Here is a 22035-nt window from a genome sequence, read left to right as displayed (position 1 = left end):
TCTAGAGAAGGGCATGGCGTAACACTGAACAGAGTGCTGTATTTTAACAGCATAAAGTCTTGCAGCATGTTAAAGCCCCATGGAATGTTTTAGGGCATGAGGGGTTTTTTGGACTACAGTTTGCTTCATCAGCTACATTGAGGGCTATCCTCATTAGGCAGGTATGCCTGTATACATGAGAGTAAAGTGGGAAGGGAATAATAGAATCATCTAATTGTAGAGTTGGAAGGGACCCAGAGGGCCATCTAGTCCAACCCCCTGAAATCCAGAAAAAAAATGTGTTACCCATCTATGGTCAATGGATCCAGCTACTGCTCTTAAAAAAACTTTTTTATTATCTGCTAATAAACAAACGGACAAGTACAAACATGACTAAAAGAAAGAAAACAAAGAATTTAAACCATAAAGCATTACAGCCTGGAAGAACAAAAGTACAAAGATATGGCACATCTCCAAAGGGATAATAAGGTATTAACTCATACAAAGATTCTCGTAACAACTAGTAAAGGTTTATAAAAATAAGAGCAGTGCTTTTTTTCTGGGGGGACGTAGGGGTATGCATATCCCTAAACCAGGCCCCCCCAAACTGCGGCCCTCCAGATGTTTTGGTCTACAACTCCCATGATCCCTAGCTAAGAGGACCAGTGGTCGGGGAAGATGGGAATTGTAGTCCAAAACATCTGGAGAGCCGAAGTTTGGGGATGCCTGCCAGGGCCGGCTCTAGGTAGATCCCCGGTGGTGCAGGGCACCATGGCGCCGGCCCATCAGGAGGGCGCTGCGAGCTGCGCCCGCCCGGTCCGCCGGTTCGACAACCGCGCTGTGCCTGCCCGCCCGCTGCACCGCCGCGCAGCAGCGCCTGTGGCAGCCGTGCTGTGCGCTGCGCCAGCCCGCCCCCTGCACTGGGAAAGGGGGCGGGGGGGGCGCCGGAGGGATCCGTCACTCCACGGCGCCAGGGGCGCTTAAGACGGCCCTGATGCCTGCCCTAAACATTATGTGAATCTAAGTGTGGTCTCATTGAGGGGCAGTATTTCAATATGAGTAGGGAAATGAGACTACGCCTAATTATTATTATTTTTTTTAAAAAGCACCGAATAAGAGTATTTTCCAGCTGTGAGTTCCATCATTGCTATATTTTGTACTAACTGAAGTGTCCAGACAGTCTTCAAGGGCTGCCCCAAGTAGCACACATTGCAGTAAACTATCCTAGAACTAACAGAAGAGCGTGGAACTGCAAACAGATCCATTTTTTAATCAATGATGAGGGCATAGTTAAGGCACCAGGAAAAGCTTTCCAGTAGATATTCAGAGGATCAGAAGCGAGCGAGAGAAACTTGCTACGGAGAGGAGCAGCTGCTCAGAAAGCAGTTCTATTTCTCCCTGGTTGGTGCCTCAGCTGCATGTGAAGTTTTTGGGGATGTGCAGAAAAGCTCCTTTCTGAGCACCAGGACTCAAATTGGCCTCTATTAAATCCTCCCTCTCTTGTTCGCTCCCACAGACAGGAATTTGCGAGATTTGTGGCCTGTTAATGTCTCACATGGGGAAGGGCCTCAGCTGCGGAGCCCTGTCTGGATCTTGGAAGCCCTTGCCCAGAGGGGAGAAGTAGATCATGCAGAAAGGCAGTGGCTCTCAGATGCCAAGTTGTCTTGGGCTGCCAAACCAAGGAAAGCAGGAGACCAGTGGAACACACAACACTTCACCAAATACACAACTGATTCAGACAAACCGGCATTTGCCACACATTATGGGGTGAGGAGGCAGATACAGGCTGTTTGCACACATTAAAAGGGAACTGTAGTTTTACTGAGGTTGCTAGGAATTGTCACCTTGTGAGGTGCAATGTTCTAAATTTCCCAGGCGCCAGGTGCGATTTGCTTCTGTACACGGGTCCAGTTGTGACACTGTGGAGATTTCTGGATGCCAGGTTGGCGACTCACACCTCCATCGAGCCAGCTGATTTGTGCACAGCAAAAGAGGCACGTCTTATGCTTCTGAGCGGCCACACGAATCATGGACATCTTAGTCCTGGGCTTCTTAGTCCTCCATCATCACATCAAGGAAAGGAAGGGCAGGGCTGAGTACAGATGTCTCCAACTGTGCTGCAGCCTTTTCACACCCCCCCCCCAATGGAACTCATAGACCACAGTTTAAAAACCTCTGCCTTAGTTCCTAGTTAATACCATTTCCACTGGGTGTTTCTCCTTCTTGTATACTGGGATGACTGAATTGTTGTAAGAGCTCCAGTGAGATCAGAGAATCGCAGAATTGTTGTACTGGAAGGGATCCTGGGGTTCATCTAGTCCAGCCCCCTGGCGAATAGACATTCTTTTGTGGCGACGTTTGTTTAAGGTGCCATTTGGCTCCTAGCTTATACTGTATCTCAGTTTCTAACACTGTGTAAGGGGCAAACTACAGCTCCCAGGATTCTTTGGGAGAAGTCAGGTTCAATCTCCGATGGCATCGTCCAGGTAGGGCCAGGGAGGCCTGAAACCCTGGAGAGCCTCTGCCAACCAGTATAGGCAACATTGAGCTAGATGGACCCATGGCCAGATTCAGCAGGAAGCAGGTTCCTGTGTTCCTTTTTATATTACACAATTCCAGGGCAGAGCACTTGCTTGGTGCACAGAAGGTTTCAGGTCTAACCCTCCTTATCTTCAGGTAGGGTTGGGAATATCCCCTACGTGAAACCCCAGAGAGCAGCTGCCGGTCAGTGTAGACTAGAGGACTATCCTGAGCTAGGCTGAACACATTGACTCAGTCTAAGGGCAGCCTCCCCCCATCAATTCAATCTGCAAAGCTTCTGGTTCCCATAATGAATGGCACTTGACAGGTGAGCTTTAAATGAATCCATTAGGCTCCCGGCGTTTGCCCCCTTGTTTGTGCCGCCATATCTGCCTCTCAAAGGACACTGTGGGGAAGCAGGCCCTGCCTTATCGGGAGGCAGAGATAAAAACCCTGCCTTCCGAACAGAGAAGATTGGCTTGGCAGAAGAGGCCAATTCACAAGAGGCTGATGGAAACCAATCTGAGGAGCATAATTGACGCATTAACATTCTCATCTCCGCTGCCCCCGAGTCAGGAGAGGGTCCTTGACTGTGTCAATTACACAGAGAGGAAACGCCAGGGCGTTTTAAGTCAGAGGACCCCCTCGGTTACCAAAAAGGCACTCAGAAAAGGCACCCAGCTCTTTCGCCTTGATGCAAAGAGTCAGTCTGATTGATACCTTTCCCCAGGGACAGAGGGCAAAATGAGAATGAATGTGGATCTTTAAAGATATTGTTGCTACTGTTTTCGCTGCTCAGGCAGAGTGCTCCTGCTGCCCAAGGCTGTTGTGAACAAGGCAAAATGAGCAACGGTGCTGCTCATCGCTGTCCAGGGTCAGGCTTAGGAGGAGGGGAGAAAGAATGAGGTGGGTAGTTAACTTAAAACTACCCACCCACCCACAATTGCTGCCCCAATAATTGGCACAAATCTTGAATGAGCAAAATGTTATTTCTTGTGTTTTCATTGAGTAGCATATCGGAGAGGGGTTGAATGAAGAAGTAGGGGCTGGACTAGATGACCCATGGATTCCCTTCCAACTCTACAACTTTACAGTCTTCAGTGTGCTTTTCTGTGTTAAGTTACATCCTAAGGTTCAATAACAAGCTTCAGTGGTGCTACTGTGTCTGGCCAACTGCTCGCATTCAGCCTCTGCGTAAGAAGACACAAAATCATCCAACCTTATTTCAACAGTGGTCAACTGTCTTCAAAATGAGCTTGTTTCCATTGCATAAATGCTGCTATTATGGGCCAGCATGGTCCCTTGCCTCGGGATCTTTGCCCTATCACAACTCACAAAACCAAGCTTAAAATTGCAGTTTTGTTTTCTCTCTCTCACACACAAGCTGAGGCTGAACTGTGGAACTCAAAACAGATTGGAGGACCCCAAAGGCTTGAGTTTTCTTCTCTTTACCATTCAGTGAACATGTGTGTGTATATGGCGGGGGGGGGGACCTTTGGGGCACTCGGGAACAGTGGCTGGAACTTCTCAGAAGGCCGGGTGTCCATGGCAAAGCTAGTAGTGCCACTTGCTGGCGCCTCTTTGAAAATGCACCTGGGGAATATTGCCACTGTCTTTCCCTTATCCATGTCCTCTTAACTCCTAGAGTGAGGGACCACAGGGGAATATGCAAATCTAGGATGCACCTGAGCTTATTGAAACACTGGGTCCTTCATTTATCTTTTTCGCTCCTCATCAGAATTGCCTTGTTTCCATTGACGGTCAGCCACAAAGGAGTACAGTGGAACAGCCTTGCGTCAAGTCAGAACCTTGGTTAGTCTAGCTCAGTATTGCCTGCTCAGGCTGTCAGGGGCTTCCAGGGTTTCAGGCAAGTGTCTCCCCCAGTGCTACCTAGAGATACTGTGGATTGGACCTGGTATCTTCTGCATGCAAAGCATTTACCTAAAACAATACCTAAAGGCAGCCCTGTTTAGGGAAGTTTTTAGTCTGTGATATTTTAATGTATTTTGATGTGTGTTGGAAACTGCCCAGTGTGGCGGGGGAGACCCGGCTAGATGGGTGGGGTATAAATAATAAATTATTATTATTGTTATTGTTATTGTTATTATTATTATTATTATTATTATTATTATTATTATTATTATTTGCTCTGCCCATGAGCTGCAATAAGTCATAGAATCATAGAATCAAAGAGTTGGAAGAGACCACAAGGGCCATCCAGTCCAACCCCCTGCCAAGCAGGAAACACCATCAAAGCATTCTTGACATATGGCTGTCAATCCTCTGCTTAAAGACCTCCAAAGAAGGAGACTCCACCACACTCCTTGGTAGCAAATTCCACTGCCGAACAGCTCTTAATGTGAGGAAGTTCTTCCTAATGTTTAGGTGGAATCTTCTTTCTTGTAGTTTGAATCCATTGCTCTGTGTCTGCTTCTCTGGAGCAGCAGAAAACAACCTTTCTCCCTCCTCTATATGACATCCTTTGATATATTTGACCATGGCTATCATATCACCCCTTAACCTTCTCTTCTCCAGGCTAAACATACCCAGCTCCCTAAGCCGTTCCTCATAAGGCATCGTTTCCAGGCCTTTGACCATTTTGGTTGCCCTCTCCTGGACACGTTCCAGCTTGTTAGTATCCTTCTTGAACTGTGGTGCCCAGAACTGGACACAGTACTCCAGTGAGGTCTAACCAGAGCAGAGCAGAGCAGAGCTAGGTCTAACCAGAGCAGAGCTAGGGAAGAGGCAGTCCACCTCCCTTTTTCTTAGCCCCTCTCCTGAATCTCGTGTTCAGTGCTTTGGAACCAACCTGGAGCAGTGGAAGTTTCTGCACTGGGACTAGTGCAGCCCTGTCCCACCAACCTCACTCTGCCTTCAGCCGGCTCACAGCTGCCTGCCTTCTTTCTTGTAACCAGTCCAGCGGGTTGGCCTGCTTGTCAGCTTCCTTCCCCTCCACACTCTCAGTGTTCCTCTTGCACAACTCAACAGGCAGGAGGATGAGCACCAAACTAGAATTAGACATGCTCTGCCTCTTATTTGCTCTGGGGTCACCTAGTGTTGGGCTCCCTGCCTTCTTCTGCCCCATCAGTCTCAATGGGGCCCAGCCACCACTGACCTGGAGGTTCTGTTTTTCTATTGTGGCTCATCATAGAAATGGTTTTAGTTGTCCGCTGTGAAGGCATCCTTCCCTAAATACGTCAGTCATTGCCACATCTCGCTAAGATATTAATTAAATCAGCCATTTCCAACTGGTGGCCCTCCAGATGTTTTGGAACATCTGCTGCTCTTTAGAAGGTCATTTAACTCTCACCATCCCCTGTGGATCTCTGGGCTTTTGTCCTGAGTTCCAGCCCTGGCTGTACTTAACAGGAGCCCCCCAACCACAAACATCTAGGTCTAGGAGGAAGGGTGGTATACATTGTGATTTCAAACTTTGCACAGCAGATGGCAGTGCAGAGTCAGTTTTGCTATTCAGCAAATATATTAAAGGTGGATGATACTTTCAAAAAACATACCTATTTTTTCCAGGTTGGGGGTGGGACGTGTTCCTAAATTTTGATGACTTCTCAAATTATTTATTACATTTCTCCTCCAATTTTCATCCAATGAGTTCAGGGTGGCCTCTGTCACTCTCACCTCCACATTCTAAACCTCACAACTACCCTGTGATGCCTGGTAAGCCTGAGAGATGCCAAAACGATCAAAGGGGAAACCTATGAGGGAAGGTTGCAATGTTTGAGGACTTTCAGTTTAAAGAAAAAAAAGGCAGGTAAGGGAGAACATGACAAGAGGTGTATCAGATTAAGCATGGATTCTACCATTCACTAACAGACTCCGGTACCCAGTGCCGGATTTATGTATAGGCTAAGTAGGCTGAAGCCCAGGGCCATTCTTGTTACGCTACTTTATTTTTCCAACTAGCTGAAACACATTTCATTATTTCTTTAATCTCTTCTTCTATCTTAACTTTATGTTCCTTTCACTCTAATCATTTTCTGGATTCACTCAGTATCTGTCAAAAAATCTACTTTTTCCACATAGATTTTGATGTATTCCTTAAAGATAGCCCACTCCTTATTCACTTTTTGTACCATATCTCCTCTTATCCTCCCTGTTAATTAGGCAATATGGAAGTATTCCATCATTTTAGATAGCCATGCATAATTCTAAGTCATCTGCGGTGTGCTGCATGGAGGCAGCTGTTACAGACCAGGGCTTCTAACATATCGGCCCCTGCCCTGCCCTCTTCATGCAAACTAGATTGTGACCTTTTTTGTAGTCTATTGCACCAGCACGTGAGCAGTACATACATTATTATTATTAATAAAAATAAATGATAAAGAATTCTGCAGGCTCTCTCAGAGAGATGGCAGCATTTGACAGACAGAGGTCCAGCACTGAGGGCCTTCTGGCGATTCCCTCACTGCGAGAAGTGAGGTTACAGGGCCTTCTCAGTAATGGCGCCCACCCTGTGGAATGCCCTCCCATCAGATGTCAAGGAAATTAACAACTATCTGACTTTTAGAAGACATCTGATGGCAGCCCTGTTTAGGGGAGTTTTTAATGTTTGATGTTTTATTGTGTTTTTAATATTCTGTTGGGAGAGCTGCCCAGAGCGGCTGGGGAGGCCCGGCCCGATGGGCAGGGTATGAGTAATAATGTTTGTTGTTGTTGTTGTTTATACTTATTTCAAAATGTGATTTATTGCTTTCCCAGTAAATATTACAAGATCGAGAAAGCTGGTTAAAGCTAGGGGGATCAAGTCCAAAAAGGATACACAGAGCATCAAGTTGTATCCATGAGAGGGAAAAGCGATGGCTGACTAACAGCTGGTGTTTAGAATTATGCTTTTTACCAAGGAGAAGGCTGTGATACAATCTTATGGAAAGATGAAACCCTATACAAAGAAAGGGTCGGGGAACAGATAGTCAAGAATCACTAGTTGCAAGATAACAGCACAGGGTTGTATTGGATATTAGTCCTACTGAGAACAGAACCATTTCATTCAACGAACACAACTAATTTGGGTCCATTAATTTCAAGGGGTCCACTCAGCACATCTATGGTATTTTATAGTTTTGTTTTTCATATTTTAATTTCCACCCATAGTTATAACTGTTCCCTCTGTTTTATATGCATTCTAAAATGAAATAAATAATCAAAAAAAGAACAGAAGGGACCGTATCCTCAGGCTAACATGTTACAAATATGGGAAGTGTATTTTTGGGAAAGGAGGAGTGGCAAGGATTAAAAGCAAGTCTATGTTACACGCAGTGGTCAGGCATAGGGATTCTTTCAGAAGCTGGCGTCCGTGGTATTCACTACAGCCAAATTTCCTCAGGAGTTGTGGAAAAAGATTAACCAGGCCCGCCCCAAAGAAGCAGGGTCGGAAATTTCCATATTCTCACGCCATTCCCTGCCACAGGTTCTGTGTTGCAGAAGAGAACTGTCCCAGGGCATGATTGTTTCCCAGAATTGCACGTTTTTCTCGTGCCATGTTTGCAAAGACTGTCTTTGGCACAGTGGACAGGTTTTTTCCACTGGAAAAGAAGGTCCTCAAAGGTTAAGCAAGAAAGTCTGTTGTAAAGCAGTGCAAATATTGGCTCTGCTTAAATGCAGGATTGATTTGAAGGCAAGAGATCTTCTCTCTCTCTGCTATGACTTGACATGGATTATGCACTCTCTCCAAGCAGAGTTGCTTGGGGTTTAAAGTTTCCCCCCAAAAGCCTGCATAGCTGTGTTACTGAAGACGCTGATTCTCAGTTCAGGGGAAGGGCTATAGCTCACTAGGAGAGCACTTGCCTTGCATGAAGAAGGTCCCGGGTTCAATCCTCAATGGCATCTTTAGATGGGGCTTGGAGAGACCCCCTGCCTGAAACCCTGGAGAGCTGCTGCCAATCTGTGTAGACAATACTGAGTTTGATGGGGCAATGCTCTAACTTGGTGCAAGGCAGCTTCCATGTTCAAACATTATGAGTGCCTAGATGGCCATGCCAGGAATACATATAAAAGAAAGAAGGAGAAGGCATACAAATAAAATGATGGATTGACTGGGCACAGTGGTGCAATTAGGTAATTTTAGAGAGTAGACTTTATGAGCTTATGCCCCACCTCCTTCAATACCTTTAGTTCAGAGCTTTCCAAATTGTGCCGCGACATATTTTTAGTGTGCTAAGAACTGGAGTTGATGTTTAAAGGGAGAAGGCAGTCTGAATGCAGCCTGCCTTTGTTGAGTCACCTGGCTGAGTGGGGTTTCAAACCCTGGTCTCCCAGGTCATAGTCAAGCACTCTAACCCAGGCATCCCCAAACTTCGGCCCTCCAGATGTTTTGGACTACAATTCCCATCCTCCCTGACCACTGGTCCTCTTAGCTAGGGATCATGGGAGTTGTAGGCCAAAACATCTGGAGGGCCGCAGTTTGGGGATGCCTGCTCTAACCATTTCGCCACACTGGCTCCCTGCATAGGAAGCTGGAGCAGAAGAACCTTCATTGTAACGAGGCGAGGCATTGATCCATCTAGAATAGATCAGTATGGTCAACACTGACCAGCAGTGGCTTCCACTTCCAGGGGTCTTTCCCCAGCCCTTCCTGAAGATGCTGAGCAAAGAACCTGGGACCTTCTATCACTGCTGCTGCTGCTTTTTTTTCCCCTGGCAAGCAGCAAAAAACTGGGGTGACAGAGGTTCTTGAGTACTTAATAGACAGGCATACTTCATTGGTATTTGCCCTTGTTGGGTCTCAAGTTGGATGAGGCTGAGCCAGGGGATGACTTTCAAGTGGAGAGTTGACCCACCTTTTTGTCCCAGCCTAGCTGTCAACCATGGGTATGCAGCAGTGGCCCGACGAGGTGACATTTCACAGCACGATTTTAAAAAGCCGGAAAAACTGGCTTTCATTTTCTTCATGCATGAAATGATCTTCTAGCTTTGCAACAAGAATGCTCCAGAGTGAGGAATCCGGTTTCTCTCTCTCAGCCCCCGAGCTGTGGCTCTCTTAAAACGGATTATACTCCACGGCCTTCAGCCTTTTGCTCAGTGAGGTCCTCAACTCTTCCCAGTCACTCTCTTCTGCATTAAGTCCGTGGTATTAGTTAGGGGCCATGTGGTGTCCCGGTGGCCCTAATGATAACAAAACCAAGAAGCCTCATTTGCTTCTGCGAGGCTTTTTTGAGGTGTGCTTGAAGCTGCCTCCTTGTGTGTCTCCCCCACCCCACCCCCAGCACAGCAAGCAAAAAAACCAAACACCAACTCCAATAGAAGATAAACGGCAGGAAACCCAGCCTTGGCCGTACTCTGAAATGGTGGTGCCTTTTCCCTGACTCAAAACTGCGGAACGTTCAAAGGCAAAGCGGCGGGGAACCTCTTGCAAGCGCTAATTTTGTTGCCATTATGTTCCCTTTGTGAACAAATTCAATTTTCCTGCAGGTAGCCCTTTGTGGAGGCAGAAAAGATTTGGGAAACCTTCACTCTGAAGGGGAGGAGTACAACATATGTTCAATTCCCAGCATCTCCAGATAGGGCTGGGAGAGACTCCCTGTCTCAAACCGTGGAGAGATGCTGCCAGCCAGTGTCGGCAATACTGAGCTAGATGAACTGTTGGTCTGATTCTAAGTCAATTTCCTGGGTTCCTAAGTAATATAACTCAGGGCAGATCGGTTACTATTTTTTTCTGAGGAAGCCCCCAAGTTATGGCGCCAGTGGAAATCCCAAATTGCATCCTTCTCGCTGAACTAATCAACATGGGCCCCCCCAACCACCTCCACGTTGAAATACCCCTTGAAATTAATGGGACAAATGAACAAGACCACTCCTCAACTTATGGCGTGGTGACTTGGTCATTCCTGGTACCTGTAAGGCTGAAGTGGGGTAGGTCTAAAACAGTTTTAAACAAGATAAATCAATCAGTCACATCCTAGGCTTGAGCCTTTGAACTCCTGCATGCACTCTGCTGCTGGGCTAGGGCTCTTTATGCAGCCAATGGGGTCCCGGTGGTGTATATAGGGGACGTAAGAACATCAGAAGAGCCTGCTTGCTGGATCAGGCCAAAAGCCCAGCTAGTCCAGCATCCTGTTCCCAAAGCTGCCAACCTGATGCCCACGGGAAACAGTTGAGCAAATCCTGAGCTTAGCAGTGACTCTCTCCATTCATGATAGCAGCAGCAACCCCTCATAATGCCATCCTGCCTTGGGAACGAGCGATGCACTATACCAGGTTCCCCAAACTAAGGCCCGGGGGCTGGATGCGGCCCAATCGCCTTCTAAATCCAACCCGCGGATGGTCCGGGAATCAGCATGTTTTTACATGAATAGAATGTGTCCTTTTATTTAAAATGCACCTCTGGGTTATTTGTGGGGCATAGGAATTCGTTCATATTTTTTTCCAAAATATAGTCCGGCCCCCCACAAGGTCTGAGGGACAGTGGACCGGCCCCCTGCTGAAAAAGTTTGCTGACCCCTGCACTATGCAGTATAGCACTGTGGCAAGCAGCAGCCACAGATGTAGCCTCATCCTCCATTGATTGGTCTAATCCCCTTTTGAAATGAAGCACCGCACTGGATCAAACTAGCAGCTGGTATTCAGACGCACAATGCCTCCAGTAGTGTAGGCATGGCGATAGTGGACAGAGAAGTTTCTTTCCCTCTCTCTTAACACAGGAACTTGTGGACATCCAGTGATTCAGGACAGTTAAAAGGAAGGATTTGTTCACACAGTGTCTAGTTGAACACTGGAACTCGCTCCTTCAGGAGCAAATGATGGCCAACAACGTGGGTGACTTTAAGAGAGGGTTAGAGAAATTCACAGAGGAGAGATGGCTACTAGCCACAAGGGCTATTCTCTGCCTCCATGGTCAGAGGCAGTAATGCTTCTGAATACCAGTTGCTGGAAACCATGGGAGGGGAGAGGGCTCTTGTGTTCTAATCCACTGGGGAACTTGGTTGGCCACTGTGGGAATAGGATGCTGGGCTGGATGGGCCACTGGCCTGATCCAGCAGCTTCCTCTTATGTTCCTGTTTCGGGAAGCTCTTAATGTTTGATGTTGTTGTTGCTTTTCCTGTAATTTTGTTGAAAGCTGCACAGAGTGGCTGGGGCAACCCACTCAGATGGGCAGGGTATAGCCATGACTAGTAGTCATTTGAAAACCTTGTCTCTCCACACATCTCTTCAAATGTTGCAAATGTGTGCTTTAAAAAGACCAACAAAACCAGGCATCCCCAAACTTCGGCCTGCCAGATGTTTTGGACTACAATTCCCATCTTCCCCAACCACTGGTGCTGTTAGCTAGGGATCATGGGAATTGTAGGCCAAAACATCTGGAGGGCCGCAGTTTGGGGATGCCTGAACAAAACGAATTAACTTTTGAAAACCAAATTGGTGGAATCCTACTAAATGCATTACGGCTTGGCCTGCAAATCAGGATGGTCTGGGTTCAAATCTTGACTATTTCAGGCACCCTCCCTTAAGGCAAGTCTCTCTCAGCTCCGCCCCCAGCATCTATAAATAAAGACCGACTCACCTTACAGGTTTGTTGTAGTCAAAATTACAAAGGGACCACGAAGCACTGCTTATATACTGTGCATTTTTAGTTGTGTTTTTATTCCTTTTTCTGCTGTACAGTAAACTAATTTTTATAGTATAGTATATTTTAACTGCACTTTATCTTACCTGTGTGTTGCCAGAGAACAATAGTGTTGTGTGGCCTTATTTAAATATAGTAAGCAAGAAAATAAAATATGAAACCCTTTGAACACTAGACAGATGTTAAGCATTATTATTTTAAAATGCAGCGGCTGAAATAATCAGCAAGTGCAGTGAATCTTGGAAACATGGAGGGGATACTTCCAATCCTGTACACCAGCGGTCCCTGACCTGAAGCAGTTTGGGACTACATCTCCCATCAGCCCCAGCATCCTAAGACTGTGCTTCCTTGGGGTTGATGGGAGTTGTAGTCCCAAACAGCTTGAGGGCACCGAAGATTGGCAAAGGCTGCTGCACATGCCTAACTCAATCCCATTCCCACTGTCTGCATGCCAATGAAGCAAATGCGGAGCAATTTTCTCTCTCCCCTTTCTACCCAGTGCGGTCCAAGTGTTTTCAACTATAACTCCCATCATTCCTGGCTGATGGGAATCGCAGTCCAACAGCATAAGGAGGGCGCACCAGCTTGGCAAAAGCTGCACCTCCCTCCCCCCTTTGCCCCCTTTCTTCCCGGTACACTTTTGAGCCCCAAAACTCTTAAAAATCCAGCCCTGCCTGGGAATCCATCCTGCTCCGAATACTCCCCGGCCGCCTCGCATCTCAAAAGGGTCGCTGCAGAAAGACGGGGATGGCGCTTTGCACGAGGCCAGAGGCACGCTTTGCTCCCGTTTCTGCTGGGCGGCTGCTTCACCCGGAGTCCCGAGGCTGGCCTTCGAAAAATTGCTTGGGGGTCCGGGGAGAAGGGCTGCCTTGCTCCAACGAACTACGTCACCCCTTTTAATTCATCCCAGCTCCAAAGGTTCTAACCCAGCCGCTTCTCCTGACCCCGCCGGCATCTGGGGGTCTTTTGCCCAGGCTGCCCTCGGGGGGAAGAGAGAGGTTACTGCAGGAGGAAGAAGAAGGGGGGACCCCCTCCCTCCCCATCTCTGGAAGGTTCCGGGTTGCAGCCTGGAGGAGGCGGGAGGGCGCAGCTGCGCCTTCGGCCTGCGAGCGCTCAGGGGGGCGCCGTCCGCTCGCTAGCTGGCTAGCTGGCCGGCCCATCGGTGTGCCGCCGCAGCTTTCAGGGCCGGGCTCCTGGTCGTTGTCGTCGTCGTTGCGGACGCAGGCAGGAGGGTCGGGATGGCCCCTCGGGGCGGCCCAGCGGCAGTGACGCCCCCCTAAGGGCCGCCCCCTCGCCGCTCTCCGACCGTCGGAAGCGCCTTGGGCGCAGGAGGAGGCGGCTCGGGCGCTGCTGCCGCGGTTGCTACTGCACAGGCTGCGGGCTGGCCGGCCGGCCATGGCCAAGGAGCAGGACGCCGAGGCGGCCGGGGCGGCATCTGCGGCCGCAGCCGGGGCGGGAGGCCCCCCCGGGAGCCGCTCTCGCCAGCCGCCACCGCCACCTCTGCAGCCGCGCCTGTGCCACATGCTGAAGGGCGACAACGGCTACGGCTTCCACCTGCACGGCGAGAAGGGCAAGAGCGGCCAGTTCATCCGCAAAGTGGAGCCCGACTCGCCGGCCGAGGCGGCGGGGCTGCGCGCCGGGGACCGCGTCGTCGAAGTCAACGGGCTCAACGTCGAGAAGGAGACGCACCACCAGGTCCGGGCGGGGAGAAGCCGCGGGCGGGGTGACGGTGGGCGCTCGGGATGGGGTGGGGGGTGACGGGAAGCCGCCAGGGCTCAGCCGCAGTCTGCCGGTGTTGAGTACTACCTGCGACACGAGAGGGCTCAGGTGGGGCTTCCCCAAGGAGACTTGGGTGGACCTTCCTTGCTACGTCTGACTCCTAGACTGGCATCTATTTTAGTTTAACAACGGAGTTGGGGAGAAGAGGTGTCAATTAGTTAAAAGCAGGGCATCAATTAATTAAAAGCAGGACGTCAATCAACAGAATCGATCGATGCTGGCAACCGTCTGAAGTGGTGGCCAGATGGAACCTCCTGAGGCCACGCAGTCTACCTGTAAATGACTATGGCCCCCTGGGGGCAAACAGAGGGAGCTGGCTGTCACCTTGGTGTTCTGCTCTGGAGACCTTAGAGGTGTCCGAAGCTGTGGCTAGGGACTCTGAGCCTGATCCAACCTGCTTTGAAGGGCTGACTTCTGGATGGGGTTGGGGTGGACTTGGGGAGCAGAGGTGAAGGCAGGCCACCAAGATAGGAGCTAAAAGGACTGTTCCCATCCGCCTGCTGCTCTGAGGCTGCCTGATAAGGGCTTCCAAACCAGCTTGCTTGCTCTTGCTGGTAGATATGTGCGAAGGAGGGACCCACCTTCAGTGCCCCTTTCCTGCCCTGGGTCTCAGGATTTTCAGTTAGGAAGCTGCCTTGTACTGACTCAGCCCATTGGGTCCGTCTAGCTTGGTGCCGTCTACAATGACTGGCAGCAGCTCTACAGGCTTTCAAGGAGGGGTCTCTCCCAGCCCTACATGGAGATGCTGGGGATTGAACCTGGAACCTTATGCATGCAAAGCGGGACAAGGCCTTCTTAGTTATGTGTACTTGTGAAGGTGCGGCAGCAGATACAGGTCCCTGGTGGCTGCAAATGTTTTCAGGCGTGCAAGCCCAATGCCTTAGGTGCGTGCATCAAAACGTAATGTTGGAACGTAGGAAGCTCACGCCAAGTCAGACTATTGATCAAGTTGGATAGCTCAGTGGCAGAGCACCTGTTTTGCATGCAGAAGGTCCTGGGTACAATCCTCAACAATGGCATTTCCAGGCTGGGTTGGGTATGTCCCTGTCTGCAACCCTGGAGAGCCTCTGGCAGCCAGTGTGGACAGCACTGAGCTGCAGGACTTCCCCAAAGATCTGAGAATGTAGGAAGCTGCCTTATAATGAGTCACACCTTTAGCTCAGTATTGCCCACACTGACTGGCAGTGGCTCTTCAAGTTTTCTGGCAGGGAGGCTTTCCCAACCCTATTCAGAAGAGGCTTTAAGTGACCCTTCGTACTGGGTGCCTGACACCCTTTCTACCTACTTGGTCCCCATGACTTGCTCGCTGGATGGATGTTTTGGATCTGCCAAGCTGGGTGCTACAGTGTCTTCCCTTTTGACAAATATACCCCCCCCCGCCCGCCCAGCACCACTCTGTGTCTCTTGAGATTGGTGCTCTAGTGAATGCCTGAGGCTTGAGCTCTGGATCCCCGTGGTGATCCAAAAGAAGTAAGCTGGGCAGGCAATTTCGTTTGCAATTTTGTTCCAATAACCATTTTTGTTGCTGCTTGTCCAAAGATATGCAAAAGTTCATACCCAGTACAAAGTATCTTTTTATAATACTCCAGAATAAAAGAAATGCTTTTGAAATCTAATCTAAAAAGGAACGGAAGCAAAAATAAGAAAACAAAGGAAAATAAAATAAAGAGAAAAAGGAAATACAGTAAAATGAAAATTTCACATGCAGTCATGGTCACTCCTTCTTGGAATGCATATCGTGAAGCTAGGGAGAGTATAGAAAAAGAGCAGTGATAGCAACTGAGGCTTTTAGGCTAAGTATTTGCTCTTATAAATAGAGATTTTATCCTGTAGGACTTTTTTTGGCTTCGACAGAAAGGCAGCTAAGTACTGTGGTGAATTGTGAATGGTGTAGAGAGCAGCCGGCACCAGCTTGGTGGCTTCCAGGTGTTGTCTGACTTCATCTGCTGTAGTCCAGCAACATCTGCAAGGCACCAGCTTGGTGACACTTAGCATAGCGTGAGTGAGTAGAGAGAGAGTATCAAAATGTTAGTTTTGGGGTTGGCAGCCGGCGGTCTCTGGGCAAAATCTGCCCCACTCCCTGTTTGGCGCCATTTTGCCTCTCGGTTACCAAGCTGGAGAGAGCACAAGTTGGGTGTAGATGAGCAGCGTCTGTGGAAATGAGATGTTGCGGCAAGACATCGTAGGGTGTTAACTGTGTCCTCACCTTCCTTGCCAAACCTGGCTCTCAAGTGAAATTAGTTTCTGACAGAAGAACCTAAGAAGAGCCTGCTGGATCAGGCCAGTGGCCCATCTAGTCCAGCATCCTTTTCTTACAGTGGCCAACCAGATGCCTCATTGGGAAGTCCACAAGCCAGAGCAGAGCACAAGAGCCCTCTCCCCTCCTGTGGTTTCCAGCAACTGGCATTCAGAAACTTTGGTGCCTCTGACTGTGGAGGCAGAGCATAACCACTGTGACTGGTAGCCATTGGCAGCCTTATTCTGCATGAATTTGTCCAGTCCTCTTTCAAAGCCATCCAAGTTTATGGCCACCATTGTATCTTCTGGGAGCAAATTCCACAGTTTGACAATGCTATCTGTGCAGATAAGCACTTTCTTTTATCTGTCCTTAATCTTCCAACAGTTAGCGTTGGATCAACATTCAGCTGACTTGGGCACCAACTCTTGGGATTATCTAGATCCACTTGCTTGCCCCTTTGGTTCAGGATTCAAGAAGCTGTAACTTGGCACTGTATGAAATACCTGCATTCAGTCAGTCAGACTTATTTATTGGAAAACATAGGACATCACAAAAAATGCAAACGGGATAAATCACTTTAGCACAGGTGGCCCCCAGCAGATGAGCCGGCATAGGGGTCGCCAACCTAGCACCCGTATGCGCCATGGTACCCATGGGTGCCTCTGGGCAGGTGCCCCACGTTCTGAGCTTTCTTTCCTTGCTTATCTATTTAAAAAAGTAAGTCTCCAGCCCTCCTAGAAAGAAAGTTATGGAGTAAAATGTGCAGGCACCTTCTAAGTGATTTCTATGAAATGATAGTACATTTCCCTTGTACATTTCCCTTGGTACCGAGGGATGCTCCCTGTTGCTATTAGACAGCGACAGCACCAGGCAATACTATATGGTCAGGCAACCACGTCTGAAGCTGTAGAAGTGAGTGGTCAGTGGACAGGCAGAGATCAGAGGTGACAGTGGCAGTGATGGGGTGAATGGGAATGTTTGTAGGAGGGTCTTTCTGTTTGCGCTGGAGAGAGTACCTATGCCTTGCTCTGAGTGTGGATGCCAACATAATTTTTGTTGTTGTTGTTTAGTTGTTTAGTCGTGTCCGACTCTTCGTGACCCCATGGACCATAGCACGGCAGGCACTCCTGTCTTCCACTGCCTCCCGCAGTTTGGTCAAACTCATGTTCGTAGCTTCGAGAACACTGTCCAACCATCTTGTCCTCTGTCGTCCCCTTCTCCTAGTGCCCTCAATCTTTCCCAACATCAGGGTCTTTTCCAGGGAGTTTTCTCTTCTCATGAGGTGGCCAAAGTATTGGAGCCTCAGCTTCACGATCTGTCCTTCCAGGGAGCACTCAGGGCTGATTTCCTTAAGAATGGATAGGTTTGATCTTCTTGCAGTCCATGGGACTCTCAAGAGTCTCCTCCAGCACCATAATTCAAAAGCATCAATTCTTTGGCGATCAGCCTTCTTTATGGTCCAGCTCTCACTTCCATACATCACTACTGGGAAAACCATAGCTTTAACTATACGGACCTTTGTCGGCAAGGTGATGTCTCTGCTTTTTAAGATGCTGTCTAGGTTTGTCATTGCTTTTCTCCCAACAAGCAGGTGTCTTTTAATTTCGTGACTGCTGTCACCATCTGCAGTGATCAAGGAGCCCAAGAAGGTAAAATCTCTCACTGCCTCCATTTCCTCCCCTTCTATTTGCCAGGAGGTGATGGGACCAGTGGCCATGATCTTGGTTTTTTTGCATTTATGCCCTTTTAAAATGTATTGTGGAAGAGGAGATTATTGGGTTGTCTTTTTTTTTTGCTATTGTTATGTATTTTCTGTTTTCTGTATTGTGACTTTATGTTGTGAACTGCCCTGAGATCTACGGATATAGGGTGGTATACAAAGAAACAAGCAATCAAATCAAGCCCCAAAGAGGATTTGAGAGGTGATCAGCTGCTCTCTTGCGTCACAAAAATGACCAGCTTTCCTTGCTTTGCTGAGGAACTTACTCCCGACTCCCGCCAAAGCTCAGTTGCTTCCAGGAGTGTGGAGCCCTTTGTCTTTGACCCACCTCTGCCACTGCCTTACTCTGTGGTCCTGGCCTCTGTTCACTTCCCTTGGCCTGCTGTGTGTATTGCTTGTGTTTTTGCAAAGCTCCTTGAATAGCTCTGTGTTCCTTCTGATCCTTCATTGCAATTGCCGCACAATTGAAACGTTTACTTGCTCTGCAGTTGAGCTCGGAGGCCATCCTAATGAGAAGGAATGAGCAGGCTGGAATCTGCATTGGAAATCAGGTTTTAGGATTTGTTTTGTTTTGTTTTCAAACCATGGGGGTTTCCTTTCGTTTGTGCATGTACCGGTAGGAGGATTGGCAATGTTCTTCTCTAACCCTCTAGCTCAGGTGAATTAGATGCACAAAGCATAAAGCATGACTGCCTCTCTGGAAATTTTCATATTGGTAGATGAATGCAGGCTTGCAAGTAACTGCTCGCCCGGGTCGGCTGCAGTAAGCAAGAGGTGTCCCTAGGCCAGGGGTCAGCAAACCTTTTCAGCAGGGTGGTCGGTCCACTGTCCCTCAGACCTTGTGGGGGGGCCGGACTATATTTTGAAGGAAAAAAAATGAACAAATTCCTATGCCCACAAAGAACCCAGAGATGCATTTTAAATAAAACGACACTTTCTACTCATGTAAAAACACCAGGCAGGCCCCACAAATAACCCAGAGATGCATTTTAAGTAAAGCCACATTCTACTCATGTAAAAACATGCTGATTCCCGGACCGTCCGCAAGCCGAATTGAAAAGGCAATTGGGCCGCATCCGGCTCCTGGGCCTTAGTTTGGGGATCCCTGCCCTAGGCGAATAAGCAACGGAACTTTTGCAAACTGGAAGAAGAGGCGAAAAGGTGATTCCTACCCCCTACTTCTCTGCGGCCATAAATGGTATGTGTCACCAGGTGGCTGATGCAAAGTGGCTCTGAAAGGCAGCAGAAGGCCTGCCTGGCACTCGCATCGTTGCTCTTCCAGCAAGCGTATGATTGGCAGTGCCTGGCTCGTTGCCTCTGGAGATTGCAGGCAGGCAGAGAAAAGAAGGATTTTCCAGCTCCCTGGCTCCGTTTAGTTAGTTCATTTTAAGATGGGCTGCACTCTGTAAATTTCACACCGGGGCATTCTGTCATCCACAGAGACTGGCTGCGTAACCTTGTGTTCAGGGTAGGTGAATGAAGAGGCACTTAGGTCCTCAGCATCGTTTGTCATTTGGTACCTTGGTGACTGGGCAGTGTCCTCTGTCTGAGAAGCTGCACATGGGCAAATGCAGGAGCAAATGACTGGCATGGGCTGCCATCGCACCTCTTGACCATGCAGGCAGGGCCCGTGGCAGTCGCTGCTGGTCTGCCTGTCATGCTTCTGCACAGCTGGGAAAAGCCTTCAATGAGCAGAGCATCGGAGGGGAAATGGACCCTCTCTCTCTGGTAACTAATTGCCTACTAAGGGGCCTCCTGGGATGATCTCTTAGCACGTGGGCAGGTGCATGCTTGCAAGAGGTAATCCTGCACAGCCTCTGTCCTCTGCCTTCCGCAGCCTAGTGCCCCCCAGATGTTTTGAGCTACAACCATTCACATCACTCCCAGTTTCATGCAGTCATGGAGGGCACCAGGTTGGGGAAGGCTGTTCTCTCTAATATTAGCTTAACTTTAATATATTTTAACGCTGTGCCATCTGCTATGAATTTTGGAAAGCTGTTTGTCCATCTGTTCTTTTATGCATTTGGAAACATTCTTAAGATACAGTGAGCAGATTTTGCATGTTGGCCCCTGAGATCAAGGAGCAGGGTTTTAGCTATTTTTGGGTACCATTGGATGCCATTTTGCATCCAGACGGAGGACAGGTCATTTCAAAAGTGTACCGATTTCAATCAATCAATCAATCAATCAATCAATCAATGTTTATTACGGCAAACAACCAGAATATTTAAACCATAATTTCTGAATAATTCTCTACACATAAGCAATAAAAACGATTGATCTGTGGTTTAACAACAATCACTGATTTAACAACTGCACTGGTTTTTGTTTTGTTTCTTCAAATTCTTGAGCCAGCTGGCTAACAGGTTTCCCCTGTACTAAAGGTAGCCCAATTCACTGCCTTTATCAGTGTTCAAACATGCTGCTCCATCTTTCCTTAGTATAAGGCCATCTCTGTAAGGTAACATGAGATCATGAGCCCTGCTAGGTCAAACAAGTCCCCACTTAGCCCAGAATCCTGCTTCCTACAGAGGCTGGCAACGTGATCTCAGGAAACACATAAGCAGAGAATGCAGGCAGCAGCCTGCTTCTATGGTCGCTTGCCTCAGTATCTGGCATACTCAGGTAGACTTCCTCTGAACATGGAAGTTCCAGTTAGCTGCAATTAAGAACGTCAGCTGGACCAGATGTTAGCCCTGTCCAGTGTACCATCATCCCTTTGTAGCCAAACAGATGTCTCCAGGAAGGTCAAAAGCAGGTATCTGAAGGCAGGTATCCTCAGATGAAGAAGGTATGCACCTCTCAGATTACAGGATGCTGTTCCAAAATACCACCTTGGACTGCCTGTGGATTTTGCTAAAGTTACCCCCCACCCAAGCCTCTGTTGAATACACTCTGAAGTTTCCTGCCGAATCCTTGTGTAGAGGATCCTGAGAGTTGGTTGGGAAAGTTGCAAAGTAAAATTGAGTCAAGGACAGCTATAAAGCGCTACAGGTTGAGTTATGGGTCTGTGGCATGTCCGTCTGTGCACTGTTTTTGATAGCTTTTTTTTGGGGGGGGGGACTTACGTAACTGCACTGGGGAAGCACAGAATTTGGATAAGGTCACATCTGCCGACATCATCCCTAGCCCATGAAAGCTAGAGATGCCACAGCTGGTTGTCTTGTCTTGAAGGTGTTACAGCAGGCACTCCCAAACTTCGGCCCTCCAGATGTTTTGGACTACAATTCCCATCTTCCCCAACCACTGGTCCTGTTAGCTAGGGATCATGGGAGTTGTAGGCCAAAACATCTGGAGGGCCGCAGTTTGGGGATGCCTGTGTTACAGTGACACACCAGAACCAAAGTAATGTCAAAGAACCAGTAGACATACCTTTAACTCGCATTGTCCACCAGTTTGGTTCTTTCTTGTGAATCAACTAAATATTTAGTGGATTAATGTTAGGTAGGTCTTGCAGCCATAATTTTCTGTGCATTCTGTTAGCTGAAAGTTCTCCAACCCCTGCACCACCCCACCAAATCCTCAAGTTTGCAAGTGTTTCCCCGACCCTCCACTTATTTTCTACACCCCCACACTCTCTGCCCTGAAATCCAGAAAGTGAATGCATCACAGCTCTGCTCCAGTATGGTGCCAGTGTGGTGAAGTGGTTAGAGTGTCGGACCAGGACCTGGGAGAGACTAGGTTTCAAATCCCCATTTGGCCATGGGGCTTTCTGGGTGACCTTGGGCTGGTCACAGCCTCCTAGCCTTTTTTTTCTTTTTCTTTTAAAATTAATTAATATTTTAAAGCTTTTCAGTTGTACAAAATAAAGCCGGGGGGGGGGAAGAGAAGACACATAATACAATTACTGTATATGGTAACAGATATATGATTCTTATTTATGCTTAATACATATATGATTATTAATATACTATGTTCTGTATAAACTTGTTCCAAATATCAGTATATTTATCCATTTTTAATAATAATAATAATTATACTTTTCAGATATATACATTTCGCTGATTTTCCAATCATTTTGACATTTTAAAACTTGACTTCCTTCCCCCTCCTTCTGCGGTTCTTTAAATTTATTTTTAATACCTTCTGCATATCCAAATTAACTTAACTTACAGCACTCATTTATTTTTTCTATAAGACGCCTCCATGTATAAGATGCCCCCTAATTTTTGCCATTATTTTTTAGGAAAAAACCCTAAGTCTTATACACGGAAAAATACA

General features: G+C 48.0%; 1 protein-coding gene across 2 annotated transcripts in view; it reads left to right on the top strand.

The window, feature by feature from the left end:
* Positions 1-13193: 13193 nt before the first annotated feature.
* The window catches only part of NHERF2 (NHERF family PDZ scaffold protein 2), a 63417-nt gene continuing 54575 nt past the window's right edge, over positions 13194-22035 (top strand). The window contains exon 1 of one of the 2 annotated variants that reach the window (XM_060282561.1): positions 13194-13771. In XM_060282561.1, coding sequence (XP_060138544.1) covers positions 13472-13771 — 300 coding nt within the window. In that variant the 5' untranslated portion in view covers positions 13194-13471. The remainder of the gene's footprint in view (positions 13772-22035) is intronic. The other variant, XM_060282560.1, reaches the window with a different exon arrangement.

This window comes from Zootoca vivipara, chromosome 14 (assembly GCF_963506605.1).
Source record: "Zootoca vivipara chromosome 14, rZooViv1.1, whole genome shotgun sequence".
In the NCBI taxonomy this organism is placed as follows: Eukaryota; Metazoa; Chordata; class Lepidosauria; order Squamata; family Lacertidae; genus Zootoca; species Zootoca vivipara.
Note: the sequence above shows the minus strand (reverse complement) of the source record. Positions and strands in the feature narration are given on the sequence as shown.